Source organism: Camponotus floridanus, unplaced genomic scaffold (assembly GCF_003227725.1).
Source record: "Camponotus floridanus strain SB8 unplaced genomic scaffold, Cflo_v7.5 scaffold1, whole genome shotgun sequence".
Classification (NCBI taxonomy): Eukaryota; Metazoa; Arthropoda; class Insecta; order Hymenoptera; family Formicidae; genus Camponotus; species Camponotus floridanus.
In genome coordinates, this window is record NW_020229214.1 from 5,444,946 (window position 1) to 5,461,184 (window position 16,239).

Consider the following 16,239-nt stretch of genomic DNA (forward strand, 5'->3'; position numbering starts at 1 on the left):
AGCCCGGTGTCTTATTAATAAAAAAATGGCTGAACAATATGTATTTACAATCGGGAATCACTATACATTTATATAAAATAGTAATATATATTTGTTGATCATGCACATAAATAAATCGTGCATAAGTGTAATAAGGTTTTGAGGGTCTCTGCACAAAACATGCTAATAGCATGACTGTATGAAAATATCTTCTTACGTTTATTTTTTCACAATATTTTATTGGAACAGAAATTCTGTGTGAATTCTTTTCTTTGTAAATACAACTTTCTGATTCGAAAAGCAGGGGACTCTTCTTCAATGTTCGGTCAAATGCTTCTTTTCCTAATCTTTTATTTCTTATATATATATATTGAATTTATACTAGTGAGAAAGCGACCAAAAATTACTTATTTGTGTTCGCACTACAGTTGATGTTTTGATGATATTTTATCGAATCTTGTTTTCTCTTAAGTTTTTCATGTCACCTCCAACATTTATCATTTAACGATCGTTTAACTCTAATTTAAATTCTTGTAGGATATAAAGAAATCCACGTACAAAGATTGTTATTATCTACGATATACGAAGCGTTAAGAGGGCTTGTGTAATTATAAATATAATTGCACACTTATATGTAAGAATAGCGATTTAATTAATGTCTAGACATTGTATGGCATATACATATATATAAATTTATGTACATATAAGAATTATTTTTATTAAATGCTTACATCGTTTTGTAGAAAAAAAATGTTATCGGATAATCTATCAAATGTACTCATTTTTTCTTTTCTTTTTTTTTTTTTAATAATAATTCATACGATGTTTGATAGTCGCAAATTGATTTTTTTAGAGACGTCTTTAGAGAAGAAAAACAAAGTTATTATCATCTTCAAATTTAAATATATTTAAGAATTAGATATATATATAGAAGCTAGATATTCACCGAAGAGATTTTGAGAGTACAAGAGATGTTATTAAAGAAATAGACAATCATCTTCATATACATGATGGTATGGTCAAGTTACAATTGAATGTGTGTTTTGGATTTGAAAAGGATATCGAATGAAAACAAAAATTTTCATTCAATTAAAAATCTTTGATTTGTGATTGTATTCTACTTGAGTTTTGGAAAGATCAGGTCAAATCGTGAAGACTACATTGTAATAATGTACAATTTGATACGATCTTTTAAGTGCCTTATATAGTTCTTTAAACCTTGTATTCTTAAATTTTTCGGCAAATGTTAGCCACAGGTTTAAGAAGATAAGTTTTAACATTTTTTTAATTAGTTTTTATTTTGTATCTTAAGCATTATCATGCAATATTAGGTTATTATATATACATATGTATGATTTTATCGAGAAGACGATTCTTCGCGAAGATTCATATCCGTTATTTAGCGAATAATCTAATTTTTAGAGAGAAAAGAGAGAGAATGTATAAAGAATAAGGAGATGTATACAGAACAGATTCAACACACGTATACATATATATTTTAAGCTTAAAGTTAACTTACTATAGTCTATTTTCTTCCCTATACACACATACACATAGACATATATATATATATATACATATACATATATATATATATATATATATATATATATATATACATATCTTATATATTTTATCAACAGAAAATTTGTCAATTATTATATATGTATTCATAATGTAAAACATGAATCCGTCGTGTAAATAGGAATACACATACAACGTCGTCCTTATATTATTATATGTGTACGAAAATGTGTATTTCGAATAGATATAGACATCATCATCTATTGATCTTTTTATCAAAGATTAGAGTTTATTTTATTATCGAGAATGATTAAGCGAGAAATAACTATTATATTACTAGTATGCACATCTCCTTGTTTACTACATTGCTACATAAATTTGACATAACATGCATGTGTACGCAATAAAATACATTGTAAATCAAATAATGGCTATTTATTGCTGAGTACTTATTGTTGAAATAAAATTACGCACCATATGATTCTTGAAGAGGAAAATATAAACCCGTTTAATCTTACTTTTTATTCATCTCTGATATTAACTCATTAAAATTTTTTTAACATATGTAAAGAATTTCATAATTAATACTAATTGAAATAACTATCTATGTTTCTTTTCGGAAACCCTTAATATATTCAGAGAACATACGTGGATTTTTTTTTTTAGAAAATTTATATAAAGAAATTTAATGAATCTTTCGTTTTATTCTCTCTAAAATAATTTTACTTATCTAATATATAAAGTCTTCAAAACAGATCGTTAATGAATTAAAGCGACGTATAATATCAACAAGTATATATTGCATCTAATTCAAGAGTGTTTAAGATGTTGCTGTTGCTGGAATAGATGCAGAGGTGTCATCTTGCTCGTCAATTGGACACAAGCACTCTACGCACGTATCGTTTTCGATATAACGACCTGGTGCGGGATAACTCATGTGATAGACTGTATCACTGGTCATGGGATGTTCGGGTGGCCGATATTTACTCTTCTGGGCCCACGGCAGTTCTTCTTTAGATTTCGACGTCCATGGTTGATACGATAATTTATTTATCGTTTCAGAGTCTATTTTAATTTCCGGTCTGCGAACAAAATAAAAATATATTGCAGGATCGATGCGACAATTCGCAGAATAGGCTAAATAGGTAAAACATTTATTTAAGTTAGACCAGATGAAAAGATTTCTTCTTTCGAGAGGAAAAAGATTCTTCTCGTCTTTTCTAAAAGTCTCCTTTTTTATATCATAGACAGATAGATTTTTTTATACTAGTCGTTTATAGTCATACTTGATTTAACACGCTTCGTGTCTATTCTTATGTATATCTTCACGCTTTTTCTTACCTACGATATTGCATAATTGCGGGCTTGTAACTGCAAACAGGTTTTATTGCGTCGAGCTTTACATAAGACAACCCGGTGGTCGTGTTTCCCTCAAATGGTACGTCGACGATGCGAATATTGTCGCTTGGAATGACAAGATCCGGACGCGACGTCATTTTTGCTATATATTCGCAACGAGTTGTTGTCTCCGATTGCATTCTACCAGCTGCTATACCTTTAGAACGTGACGGCACAAACGGCTTCCGTCTCTCGGCATGGACTTGTTGATAGCTTAGCTGCAAGGTGACATGACTCATTAGAGAATAAAAATCACGCTAGAATAAAAACTATTATTTGTTTTTATCCAAGCATAATGAGAGAACTCACCTTGTTGGTCGTATCGATAGACATCTTTACGTCAGGAATAGAGATACTGCTGCAGGGAATAAACGGTTCCACACGCTTTGCATCACCCGGCAAATAGCTCTCCTTGTAGATCGTTTTATTCGCGAATTCGGCGCCGTAAGGAAATATATATGTCGCTGTAGGAAGAAAAGGTTTTTCCATCGAAACCATATCATTCTCCATATAACTCTCGGAATAAGTGGTTTTACCGCACATTGCAATATCCGGGGATCTTAAAAATATAAATATGTTAATTTTGTTTTTTATATTATATAAGTAGATACACATATAATAAAAAGAAAGAGAGAACAAAATAAGCGTACAGACAAGGAAAATATATTTTTATATAATATTATATTATAATATTATATTTATATAGAATTTAATTTTTATTTTATACATTCTCAAGAATTATGTTAATTATATTATAAATAAAGTTAGAGTTATGTTAATTATATTATATATATAAATAAAGTTATAAATTTGAAGCAATATTTTTTAAAACACAAATAAACGTTATGTAGAATAATTTTTATTGTTTAAATTGAAAGCAGTATTTTAATTTATTATTATATATATCATCAGTATCACAAAATATATATAATATTCAGATTTATGTGCAGTACATACTTATATGTACGTTTCTCTATCCAGGGATAGGGTTCCTTTTTATCAACAATAAAAGGTTGATAACTTAATTTCTGCGTTGTCTCACTAAGTAGCGGCTGGCTCGAGGGACGATATTTTATTATCGGCTTGAAATTAATTGCTGGTTCTACAGGGCCAGGAGAAATATATGATAATCTCATCATCGTTTTGTCATCTAAGGGCGCTGAACTTGTGCGGATACTTCCGCAAGGTATAATCATCTCTGGTTTTTCGACATGTTTCGGCGTATAATCGCGACGAACCGTTGTTACGGTTTCCATTACACCCCGAACTGTCGTTCTAACAATAAGTAAAAAAATAATAAATGATGAATATAATTTGTAAAGTTAAAAGTTGGAATATAATTTGCAAAGTTATAAAAACTTAATTAGTTATATAAATCAATAATTAATAATTATTAATAATTTTTCTTTAATAACTTACCTTGAAATAATATAATCTCTTTTTATTTAAAATACTGACTTCAATTTAGATAATAAAAATTATGAAAGTTAATATTAATTTCTATGATAGCAAAATAAAACTGAAGTATTTTAATACATGATACTACTCATATCTATACTCCGCAAGATATAATCATCTCCGGCTTCTCAACATGTTTTGGCATATACTTTGTTTTTATCTTTATATTAGAATTAATAATTTGACTAATTAATAACTAATTATGAATAATTATCATTAATTATATAATTAATAATTATGTGTCATTATTTTTATTTTTATATTAGAATTTATAATAATTTATTATTATTAATTATTATGGATTATATTATAGATTATAGAGACTATAGATTCATATAAATTATAATTATTATATATGTATGTTTGTGTATAAGTCTTTTTTCAATTTTAATTATTTCAATAGATTAATAAGTACAAGTTCTTAAAGTAAAAAGAGAAGTCACGCGTTTACATTAGCAAAATTATAGCACACAATAATTATATTTTACTTATTAAAATGATAACTTTGTGTGTGAGTATAATGGAAATCGTAATAACGTCATAATTATACGCCGAAGCATATTGAGAAGTCAGAGATGATTATATCCTGCGCAAATAAAGTATATGTTAAAGCATGAATTGAAACGCCGGAGATAATTATATCCTGTAGTAGTAAACATCAGAGATATCAGGTATTAATACACTTCAGTTTTTTTAATAATATTAATCATAATTAGTAATAATTGGTGAATAAGTAATAATTTTTGTCTTTTATTTTTATTTGTAGCTTATTGAAAATAACCTATAATAATTATTATAAGTTATTAATAATTATTAACGTAATTAAATTGTCAGGAATTAATTATTATTATTTAGAATATTATTATTAAAATAGAATTATTATTAATTTGTGCTTAGAAAATTAATTATATAATTATTATTACTCTGATAGGAAAATTGTGAAAACATTTTACATAATATAATGACATCATGACTTTACAAAAAATTTTTCCATAATTGCACTAGCAAATGATTCACTGTTATTATTTTGTTGAAATACTATTTAGAAATTAATTGCAAACAGTTATTAATATTTTATAAAAGATGAATATTTTTAAATCTATTTTTTAAAATATTTCTATATAATTCAAATCTATATAATGTCTATATAATTAATAATTCCATATAATATCTATATATTTCTATATAATTTCTATATAAAACAAATCACAAATTTTATGCTAGATTTGTCATGTAATTTTATAGATGTTTTCCTATCGGGATAATTAATAATTTTTTTGTTTGACTTTATACTTAAATTAGTTAATAATTATTATACAAGTTTAATAAGTATTAATTAAACTTATATTATTAATTAGTTGATTATTAGTTAATAAAGATATAAAATTACGTAAAAAGTATAAAATTACGTAAAAGGTATAAAATTACGTAAAAAGTACAAAAAATATAATTTTGGCATTCTTATTCACGCTCGTATAAAAAATAATTTCCTTTTTTTACATACTGCAAATATATTAATGGCACAAAGAGATCCAAGATTATCCTTTTTTCTTACCTACCTATGTTTCGGTATAATAGGCTCTGCTTTAACAATCTGCCACACGGGCTTGTAGGATAATTGATTAGTTGTCTCATCGACAAATTTTCCGGTACTTTTCTGAAGACTGTGGACAGGCCGAATCGGTTGCGAACGTGCATAACGTTGATCCACATTTAGATACGATAAGTGATAAGTTGTATTGGTCTCGAATTGTTTCGACGGCACCTTGTACAATCGCTCCGGTGCAAAGGATTTTGCACGCGGAGGCTGCACGTACCTTTTGGCATACTATATACGCGTACGAATATTAATAATCATAAATATAAGATAATGAATTGTATATTATATTACAATATGCAATAATAATAACCAGTAGCAGTTATAAATTATGAATATATATTAATGACTTTTGAATAAACAACTTATTAATTAAATTATTATAATGAAAAGTTTAATACTGCAGGTGAGGTGTCAATTGATAATGGATTTCATTGTATATAAAAATCATTAGAAAATAATTCAGTTTACAAGATGAGATAAACATTACTTTAGCTTTGCATGGACACTTTATTGTTTTGGCAGATGATAAGGCTTTCCTCTTCGAACAAGATTCGACAACCTCCATATTGCAGCTTTAAATTTCCCTTTTCTTTCCATACACATATATGTATGCAATGAACGATGCACTAATGATCTTCTACATAAAAATGATATTGTAATATCAAAATATTTAAAATAATATATATCTTGTAGAGTCAGATTTTTATAACATTGTAAAAAATCTAATAAAATACGTCTGACATAGAATAGAAACTAAGTTCGTGATATTCTCGCCGGAAAAATTTATCGTCGAGTCATCGAGTTTTTCCTCGAGATATCAATTTAGATTCAAATATGATCGCGTATGATTTTTTTTTCTCCAAACGATGTTTGTATAAAAGAGAAAATAGGCAAGAATACAATGTTATAAAAATTGCTAGAAACTCTATTTCGTTCATGTATTTCAGTAGCAATTTAATTTGTACTTAATGGGTAGAGCGTTATAACTACTTGGAATTTTTCCGTTCACCAATATATGTGTGACACGATGTATGTGTTATGAAAGATCACAGTTTAACTTTAAAAAATTGTATACAGCGTTTTAAAGTATCTAATAATCGATACCTCTTATATGTGACAAATTAACGTCACATTTTTATATGAAAGATGAAAAAAGGAAAATATCGTATATCTTCAAATGTAAAAGAATATAAGATATTTTGTTTCTCGACTTTTCTAAGTTGTAGCTATATGACATTAGTTGTTCTCTAGGCGTTGATCTATGCATTCTTTTCACCAATTGGCACAAGCTACAATGTGTACGTGTATGTGGAAGACACGAGAGATGTATTTCAAAGCGTGCAACTTGGCTTATGCCTTGTTCATGGGTTATATATATATACCTAAATTTTAAACGCGCCTAATTTACATTTTCTTTTCATTAAAAGAATTTGGTTTAACATTATATATATATATATATATGTATTTACTGTATACAATATATAGTTGTACGAATATCTTATATCTCAAAAACTGAGGAAAAAAAGAGATTATAAATACAGCCTAAATGTGATAACCATCTCCTCTTGATTAATCTGCAGTCGCACTAAAATAAAAGAGAGGTAGAAATGTGTAATACAATAAACTTAGAAAAATAATTAATTACACATTATTCGCGCGACGCATGGGACAGTTCCATCATTTGACTGACACTGATTCACAAACACTTGATTCAACTCCTATCTTCAACACCAGGAGAAGAATGGACTCTTGTTTTGGAAGCGCTGAGTAAACGTGTCAGAGAACGAAAACAACCTAGGAGCGCCGTTTCCTTTGGCCCTAATAAAATAACGCGTATGAAATTTTATCAAACAAACACATTATGCATTAATACAGAATATAATTTGTTGTACTTTTCAATGAACATATAAATAAGAATATATACTTTTCCACAATTACAGCCGGCATTTGTACCAATTGTACAGGACTTTTGGCGTCTTTCAAGGCCTGTTGTAGATTCAAGATCTGACCACGCATCACACTCATTTGCCTATCAAAGTGATGACGATCAAAGCCCTTATCTTGCTGAAATAGATGAACAAATTATACTTTGTTGCATGTGTGAGACATACACATACACATGATATAATCTCTAAAAATAATAAATGTAACTTACTTTGAACAATTGATATAGATCGTCGCAAAGATCCTGTACAAAGTTCTGATCCGAGAGTTGCGGCAGAACTAGTTCTCTCGTGACCTCGCTAAACGGTTGTTTTGCCTGAGTCAGCCATGCCCAATGATAAGGATACGCCCGCCAAGAGTCCGGATGCTTGAAAGGAAAAGCCAGGCCGTTGTCGATTGCTGCAATCTTCACCTCACCCTGCTCAGATCCATTTTTACTGACGCTAGTATCATATTTGATCAGCCAGTTGTCGTTACCTACGAGAGCGAGATTATCCCGTTGCGTGTATATAAGATGCGTATAACTTATAGCAAGTGCAAACGGCTCAATCGAATTTACCTCTGTCTGTATTCCTGATGATATAATCCAGAATAACCAACCGCTCGAATTGAAGTTGAAATTCTCGACTCAGGTGCGCCGGCATGGATTCGTTTTCCCATCGCCTCAGCCAATAGTCAGCGTCCTTGTAACCGTCTACGAAGACTTGAAAGGAACCGACCTTTGGCGGCAAACCAATACGATTGAAATGCGATCCCACTGTAGGAAACTGATCCATGATAGCCTGTTTCATGCGTGCCTTTTGACGATCCAGACGTGGATAATTGAATACCTCGCTGACGAGTTTCACTACTCTAGTGTTTGGTACGATGCCGAGGCCTAGTTTACGATCGACCAGACTGGCTCCCGCTTCGCTCAAGTATCCTTGATTTGGAATGAGACAGCTCCTGCCGAAGCAGCAAGGACAGCAAAGTTTGTGCATCCATTTTGTCCACTTTGGATTCAATCTGCCATAGGGCTCCTCGTCCTTTGGCTTGAATACACCTATTATTTTCTGATGAGAACAGTACAAGATCAATGACACTTGCATCACTGACTCCATTGAAAGCTACAATGGAGTCTAAATTTCCTTACTATCGCAAAAAGATTAGAGAAATAAATAAACCTTACCCCTGCAGGATTTTTGACAAAATAACTACCACTGGAACCCTGGTATATCCTCTCTGGATAAACCCCATTGTCTATTGCACACTCAGCCTGCCACACCAGTTCCGTGAACTGTGGATCATCTACAATACATACAGAAATATAATACCATGTACAAGGTAACACTATCACGGATTCTCGGAACGTCACTAGATCATGAATCACGATCGAACGTGCACTAGAAGAGGACACAGCTGCGAATAACTGCGTTAGGAGAACCGAGGCGTAATTCGACGAACCTGGAAATCTGTTGAACGTAACGTCGAGCTCCAAACGACCGAGGAGAGGCTGGCTCTCCCGGTCGATCCCGGAGGAATCTATGGCTAGGGTTTGGTCGTTGCTCAAACCGGGAATGAATTCGACGTCGGGTAGGAGGTCCCCCGATGACGGTGGCGGCGGCGGCGCCGCCGGCGACTGTCGCTCGTTCTGCGACGATAGGCGCTGATGGTGATTGCCGATGGACAGATCCACCAGCGCATCGGTCTCCACGAGAGTGACCGCGGGACTGGTATTGTTCTGACTGTGGTACTCTCGATAAGGCACGTGCAATTGCCGCTGTTCGGAGTCGCTCATCACAGATTGATCCGCGATCAAAGCGGACTCGCTCTCGCGGTTTCTCTCTCAAACGTAGTCAAGTCGAGGTCGAGGTTCTTAACCTTTCAGTTTCCGACTCGACGATGTCCTGTTTACACCTTGCGACATTCCCGCGGATTCTCCACCGCTTGTCAACGACGTGACTGACTTGTTGTCGGTTCCTTCCTGGTGTCGTAGTGTCTCGTATGCGAGGTGCATCAGCATCCTATGCGTCTATGCGTCATTCGTATTCATATATACTGGTAGATACGTAGCGTAAAATAGCAGCACACGCAACCTGCGGTCATCTACGGCGATGGAGGAGGGGTACTTGCTATAATCTAATCCGATTAACCAAAATCTGGTCCGTCATCCCAACGACGGACGCTATCAGCTGATAGGATTACCGCCATACTTGCGCGACGCGTATGCACTTTTCCGTCTCTCTCCTTCTCCTCCTTTCCCACAGTCTCTTTTTCCTTCAGTGCATGTGCAACATACTGCGGTATCCTACTCGGATCTCACGTCATTGCGAAATTGCGATTGATCTCTAACCGCGCCAATTTTTTAATGTGTCCGAGAATAAAGGCTCGAACATCTGAATAATTTGGCGACAAGTGCGAGCGCACTCTGGGAATAGGTCGAAGGTTATCTTCTGGTGGACATGTGTGAAATATTGAAGGGTTATGGCCCTACGCGATAATCTCGCTGTTTGATAAAAGATATTTCTCAGATTCAAGAGTTCCAATATTTTCCAAGCAATTTTACAAACTATTTATTCACCTCTCTTTCATTTGTATTATATATGCAAGACTAAAATTTAAAAAAATAGCTCTGTGTATGTATATGTATGTGTGTGTGTGTGAAAATTTAAGTTTTTCAAGTTCAATTTAAGTTTAAATTTAAGTTTTCCAAGTTTAAGATTTAAAAGAATACATAACGAAATAAATATATAAATTAACGTTAATGAGTTCAAATAGCTAACATTGTCCACTTTTAACAATTTATATTATCAGTTTTCTTCTCCAGCATTAGAGTAACTGGAGATATATTCAATATTAATATTATGAATTCTAATTTTTGTTGAACATTTATATCCTGTTAATTTTCTGAATCCGAGAATACATATGACAAAGACGATGTGGCAGTAGAATTAAAGAAATTTCTCTTTCTTCCATCATATTTTTGCATTGTTATATGTTTAGAATGATGGTTTCTTGGTGTTAAATTTAGTCCTTCATAGCTTGCGCTCAAGCTGCATGATACGTTTTCTGAAAGGAAATATGCTATTTATTTTTAAATTGCAAAAGAGCAATTAAAATTTCATTGTTAAAATATTAAAGATTAGAGAGAACCTCTGAAACGTTTTAGATTCAATTTAGAACGATGGAGCAATCTAGAAAAAGGTGATAGCTCTTTTCCATTCAACAAAAGCTGCTTATATTTAGTGGAATGTGGACGAGGAGATAGCCATCCGTTCATATTACTCCAAGAACTGCTAACATCTGATAATGTTGCAGACAACTTGTGAGATGATGCGTATCTTTTAAATAGCTCCTTATGTTTGCCTGGGAATTATTAATAATTGTCAAATGTGGATGTTAAATTCTGAGAAAAAATAAGATTCTAATAAACAATACCTTTTTCTGTCAGAGATGAGCACAATTTCTCATAGAAAAGATTATCATCCACACATTTATTAAAATTCAAATTAATTTTGGGAGATTGCATTAATACTTTATAATTTGTTCGTAATAATTTGCCTATATCAGTATTGGCATAAGCATTTTTATTTTCTTGAGAGTTACATACACATACACATTGTTCACTTCTAAATGTATAATTAATTCTAGTATTCAATGACATAAGTAGCATTTGTTGAAATTTTATTTCTTTGCAAATATTTTGAATAAATAATAAGCATGGCGATAAATCTGAGAAATCAGCAGCATTTATATGATATAACATTTGTACAGATATTAGATAGAGCAATGTAAGTAAAGTGGACAATGAATTGATGGAGCTATCCATGTGTAAGTTGTTGATTGTATTGCTAAATTTTTGCTAAATTAAAAAAAAATAATTTTGCATAATTTAGAGAGATTTTTCTATATGATTTCTATCTTACCTCCAATAAGAAAATATTGTAATTAATTTTTGGAAATTTATTTGCATCAAGTATTCCTGAATTTGTGTTTATTCTCAAGACAAGTTTGCACAAGCAATTACAAGATTCTTCCAATTCATTTAATTCTTTATTCTTTCTACGTATATATTGTATCTTTTCAAGAATGCTTTTTTTCCATACTGAAATATAGAAGAAAGAATGTAAAAATTAACAATTTTATAAAGTTTATATACAGAAATGCTTACTGAACACTAACAATTTATGACATTTATATCCTCCACATCTATAAGTCGTTTTTGAATTAATGGATGAACTGGTGTATAAAGAACTAATCTTTCTATATTTTCTTTCCTATCGAAAATCTCTGATTTATATATATTTAATATTTCATTCTCGTTGCTGAAATATAAAATGCAGTTAAATGAATTGATACATCCATATCATTTATCACACAAATGAAAATAATTTACTTGAGAAAGATAATTGCTGTATCATGAATTCTTTGTATCTCCTTGTAAGTTTCTATTATAATACTGTGTTTTTTGGCAATTACATTATTAAAGTATGTTACAATTAAATGATCCATTGGACTTGGACATGGTGCATTCCACAATTCTCCTTGAACTGAAGAATCTGACTTGAATAAATCATGATTGCACCGAAATAGAAAGAGTTATTGTCTTTTTATGTAATACATATTACTTACATTCTCTTTTAATGTAAGTTCTAAGTGCGACTTGAGATAGCTTCCACATAATAATCAGAAACTTGGTACCTCCCGACTGAATCAAGTGGGACATCAATATTGGTGGAAAGTTAACGTCGGGATTATCATGCGATAAAATGGAAAGAAAGTTTCTCATGTCGATACGATACATCACTTCATCCCTTTTACACGAGATCGGCCATCTGACTATTTGCTTAAAAAGTGTCGCGTCGTACACGATTGATAGATAATGAGATACATGCAAGAAACCAGCCGTATTGGGTTTGTCAAACATGCCCTTTCAAAAGAAAAAAAATGCTCAAAAATTTATAACTTACGTTATAACATAAAATTAGCAAAATAAAAATTTATGTATCTTTCTATACCTGCCTAAAATATCGCTGAAATTCGATAAACGGGGGTTCCATTTGCGTAAGCAAAGATACATTTTTGTAAAACGACGATCCAATAGTTTTAATATGACCTTCTTCTAATCTATTCATTATAATTATATAGATAAAAATTTAATTCGAGTCTGTTTCATCGACGATATCCATTTACATTATGAAAAAATGATACACGTTCGACCCCTATATAAATTATTTGAATTTTTCTAAAAAGTTGTGTTTATTTAATGACAAAGATTTCCTTGTTATATCCTGTGCTAAAGCAAAAAAACGACGATAAATGTCGGAATGAACGAACTAATCCAATCCTAATCTTTACATTTTGCTTTTTTTAAATTTCAGTTTCTTGTTTTAATCTAAAAATAATTATACATACTTTATCTTTCTCAATTAACGACATCAGACTGTAAAAAACAGTATACGATGTGTAATTTTTGAATAACGATTGTGTAACTTTTAAATCACACGTGTACCAATCAGATCTCTTTAAAAGCCGGCTATTCGCCTTTTGGATTTTTTAAAAATAACCAATAAGTTTAAAGGAGGAGCGTCCTGTTTGATCACGTTGCGATTGCACAGCCAATTATATCGATCTGTGCCTAGGGTAACCAGCAACGATTGAACGACCAATCAGAGAATCCTATTTTGAATTGGCCAATTGGCGACGTGGTCAATAGGATGTCACTCGTTTAAACGTACCAATGTAAATATGACTTTAATCAAAGGGAAATTTAAGTTTTCTTTTAACAGTTTTGGTAATCATGCAAAATGACTGCGATCTGCGATTTGAATGCAGTTTGCTGTCTACACTGCAGTATATCTGTAGGAGTTTGTTATGACTGTCACTAATCGTTAATTTGCATGTGTCGAAAAAGCCGATGATTCACTGACTTATGCAGTTTTATATCGATCTTTTATTAAATAATTGATAACAAATAATGGCGTCGGGATTAGAGAGTTACATGAATCGTATCCTTTTTATATTGTTTACCTTTCAAAAGCATAACAAATATATTAACCTAAACACCATCTAGATACGGTTTCGATTATCACGTCGGACGGTAGAAATTTTATTGTAAGTATACGAATTTTGTGAAATTATGCGACAGCACGAATTTATAATAATACACAATAAATAGTTTAAACTGCCTTTGCATAAAGGTATACTTTCAATTACAAGCATACATTACAATGTTGTGTTTACATTGTTTTCCTGCATTTTATAATTGCTAAACTTAATATAATTCTTTTATAATCTTTTTATTCTTTTCTTAATATAATATTTTATTTTATGTAACAATTATTTTATATTTAAAGAATTTAATTGTAATTATACTCTACACATATCAAAATATTATTATCGAGATACATTTTTCATATGATTAATAATTTGGCTTAATTTCAAATCAAGGTTTTATTTTAGGGCACATTAAAAGGTTTTGATCAGACAATCAACATAATTCTTGATGAATCACATGAACGGGTATATAGTACAACGCAGGGAGTGGAACAAGTTGTCTTAGGTTTACATATTATCAGAGGAGACAATGTGTTAGTATAATTTCTTGAAATAACAAATAATAGCTTTAATAATCATCATAACATGATTATTTCTTTTATTAATATATCTATATTCACAATATAAATAGAAAAATAATTTTATTTTGCATTGTTTGTAAGAAAATAAATAACGGACATAAAACATATTTGTAAAAAATATTACTTAATTATAAAGGTTTTTTTCTTTCAGAGCGATAGTAGGCGAATTAGATGATGAGATGGATGCACGATTGGATCTTTCAGCGATACGTGCTGATCCTCTAAGTTCCATTATACATTGACGAACGTATTTGGGATTGCAATTCAAATTGCCGCTCATTCTCATTCGAAATTTAAAATAAAAGCAACTGTACGTTATAAAAAGAAAAGAATACAACTCTTCATACAAGTTGTATATCGTATAAAAATTTTCCATTTCTTATATATAAGATATATATATATATATATATATGCATATATATATATATATATATATATATATATATATATATATATATGTAACATATAATTGTATTTCAAAAAGTGCGTAGATTTAATATAGTATTATTTACATCATTGAGATAAAGCAGCAAGAATTTGCAATTAAAACAATTCTCATCTGTACAAAAATCTTACTATATAATAGTAAACTTTATTCTTTACAAATGTAATTTTGCTCTATAATATAGTGATAGATGAAAATATAATCGCACCATAGATTAACATTGAATAACATCTAAATAATTCAATAAGGATTTTTAAATATATTTCGTATTTATTTTTAAATTTATCCTAAAGAAAATATACGTACAACCCTATAGAAATTGTTTTCTCACAGAGTCTACTCAGAATCTATCATCATTATTATTATTATTATTATTATTCAAAGTCACACAAATCTGTAAGAATTTAATAAAGCTGTAAGTAATAATTTGCATCGGAGATCCGCGAGAATGAGCATAATACATTATATTATTTCAAACAGAAATCGATACAATGCCGGAATTTACATGCACATATCTTTTTTTTATGTAGAAAAGTATCTCGTGTCATATATGACGCAAAATTTCTCGCGCACTAATATTACTTTCTTTATAAAATATTGCATTTCGTATTAGATTCTCTCCGTGATATGGATAAAGATCGTGCATGTCATTTGATTCGCGAGTCGTACAAAGAGATAACGTGTATGCAAAAACCGTAGTCATTCTGCGACTTGCATGGAAGACAAAGAAACTATCAACTTAATCAACATCTTTATCATCGCGTTCGCTCCGTTTGTTTGCGAATTAATTATTTCGGCATGACTTACGTTCTGTATACTGTCTTTTCTTCATACAGGCTATTTATAAACTAGTGGATACGCATCAAATATATCTATACTCTTTATTTGACGGATTATATATTTCACTAGCGACGTGTTGAGAATTTTATGCGACAAATTATAGTTAGAGTGATGGATCATCGTTCAACAGTGATGATACATTTCGAACGTTTAGATCATGATGGATTTTTTTACACGAACCACGCGTGTGAGCATTACATGCAGCGCAGTTTCTCCTACTGCGTTTATTAAAGAATTACATACGATGCGAGCTATCGATTTTCTTCGTCACTAGTTTGCAATTTGCAATTGTCGATCGCATTCGTTATTAATACAATAATCGTCAAAATAAGAACTTTCTTGAATAATTATTACAGATTTAACTTTATAAACGATAGTAAATAGCAAAGAGAATAAGAAATATTCATATATATTTACATAAATATTTATAATTT

General features: G+C 30.9%; 3 protein-coding genes and 1 pseudogene across 4 annotated transcripts; 1 reads left to right on the top strand and 3 right to left on the bottom strand.

The window, feature by feature from the left end:
* Positions 1-2,223: 2,223 nt before the first annotated feature.
* LOC105254530 (stabilizer of axonemal microtubules 2) lies at positions 2,224-7,247 on the bottom strand. Its single transcript, XM_011263278.3, has 6 exons — positions 6,447-7,247; positions 5,919-6,187; positions 3,859-4,176; positions 3,211-3,460; positions 2,845-3,119; positions 2,224-2,585 (listed from the first exon to the last, which is right to left on the bottom strand). Exons 1-6 carry the CDS (start codon positions 6,522-6,524, stop codon positions 2,324-2,326), a joined length of 1,452 nt encoding a protein of 483 aa, XP_011261580.1. The 5' UTR covers positions 6,525-7,247; the 3' UTR covers positions 2,224-2,323.
* Positions 7,248-7,468: 221 nt separating this feature from the next.
* On the bottom strand, positions 7,469-10,198 carry LOC105254531 (phosphatidylinositol 4-kinase type 2-alpha). Of its 2 annotated transcripts, XR_889452.3 has the most exons (7): positions 9,347-10,198; positions 9,072-9,190; positions 8,463-8,955; positions 8,115-8,380; positions 7,884-8,023; positions 7,605-7,777; positions 7,469-7,544 (listed from the first exon to the last, which is right to left on the bottom strand). XR_889452.3 is itself a non-coding variant. In XM_011263279.3 (6 exons), the coding sequence occupies exons 1-6, from the start codon at positions 9,678-9,680 to the stop codon at positions 7,684-7,686; spliced, it is 1,446 nt and encodes a 481-aa protein (XP_011261581.1). In that variant the 5' UTR covers positions 9,681-10,198; the 3' UTR covers positions 7,506-7,683. The 2 variants fall into 2 exon arrangements, 1 of the variants encoding a protein (XP_011261581.1); XM_011263279.3 differs by having other exon boundaries at positions 7,506-7,777.
* Positions 10,199-10,676: 478 nt separating this feature from the next.
* On the bottom strand, positions 10,677-13,074 carry LOC105254543 (annotated as a pseudogene).
* Positions 13,075-13,702: 628 nt separating this feature from the next.
* On the top strand, positions 13,703-14,873 carry LOC105254532 (U6 snRNA-associated Sm-like protein LSm8). Its single transcript, XM_011263280.3, has 4 exons — positions 13,703-13,890; positions 13,956-13,996; positions 14,345-14,472; positions 14,672-14,873. The coding sequence occupies exons 1-4, from the start codon at positions 13,860-13,862 to the stop codon at positions 14,760-14,762; spliced, it is 291 nt and encodes a 96-aa protein (XP_011261582.1). The 5' UTR covers positions 13,703-13,859; the 3' UTR covers positions 14,763-14,873.
* Positions 14,874-16,239: the final 1,366 nt, after the last annotated feature.

What these genes read in the sequence shown, in the direction of transcription:
- LOC105254531 (XM_011263279.3), bottom strand. Translation starts at nt 9,680, where the DNA reads ATGAGCGACTCCGAACAGCGGCAATTGCACGTGCCTTATCGAGAGTAC. An exon ending in CATCAGGAATACAGACAGAG is followed by an intron (nt 8,381 to 8,462) that starts GTAAATTCGATT and finishes TCGCTCTCGTAG; the next exon opens with GTAACGACAACTGGCTGATC. An exon ending in ATCTATATCAATTGTTCAAA is followed by an intron (nt 8,024 to 8,114) that starts GTAAGTTACATT and finishes CATCTATTTCAG; the next exon opens with CAAGATAAGGGCTTTGATCG.
- LOC105254532 (XM_011263280.3), top strand. Translation starts at nt 13,860, where the DNA reads ATGGCGTCGGGATTAGAGAGTTACATGAATC. An exon ending in ATTAGAGAGTTACATGAATC is followed by an intron (nt 13,891 to 13,955) that starts GTATCCTTTTTA and finishes AACACCATCTAG; the next exon opens with ATACGGTTTCGATTATCACG. An exon ending in CGGACGGTAGAAATTTTATT is followed by an intron (nt 13,997 to 14,344) that starts GTAAGTATACGA and finishes GTTTTATTTTAG; the next exon opens with GGCACATTAAAAGGTTTTGA.
- LOC105254530 (XM_011263278.3), bottom strand. Translation starts at nt 6,524, where the DNA reads ATGGAGGTTGTCGAATCTTGTTCGAAGAGGAAAGCCTTATCATCTGCC. An exon ending in CCTATTATACCGAAACATAG is followed by an intron (nt 4,177 to 5,918) that starts GTAGGTAAGAAA and finishes ACTTATTGTTAG; the next exon opens with AACGACAGTTCGGGGTGTAA. An exon ending in ATAGAGAAACGTACATATAA is followed by an intron (nt 3,461 to 3,858) that starts GTATGTACTGCA and finishes TATATTTTTAAG; the next exon opens with ATCCCCGGATATTGCAATGT.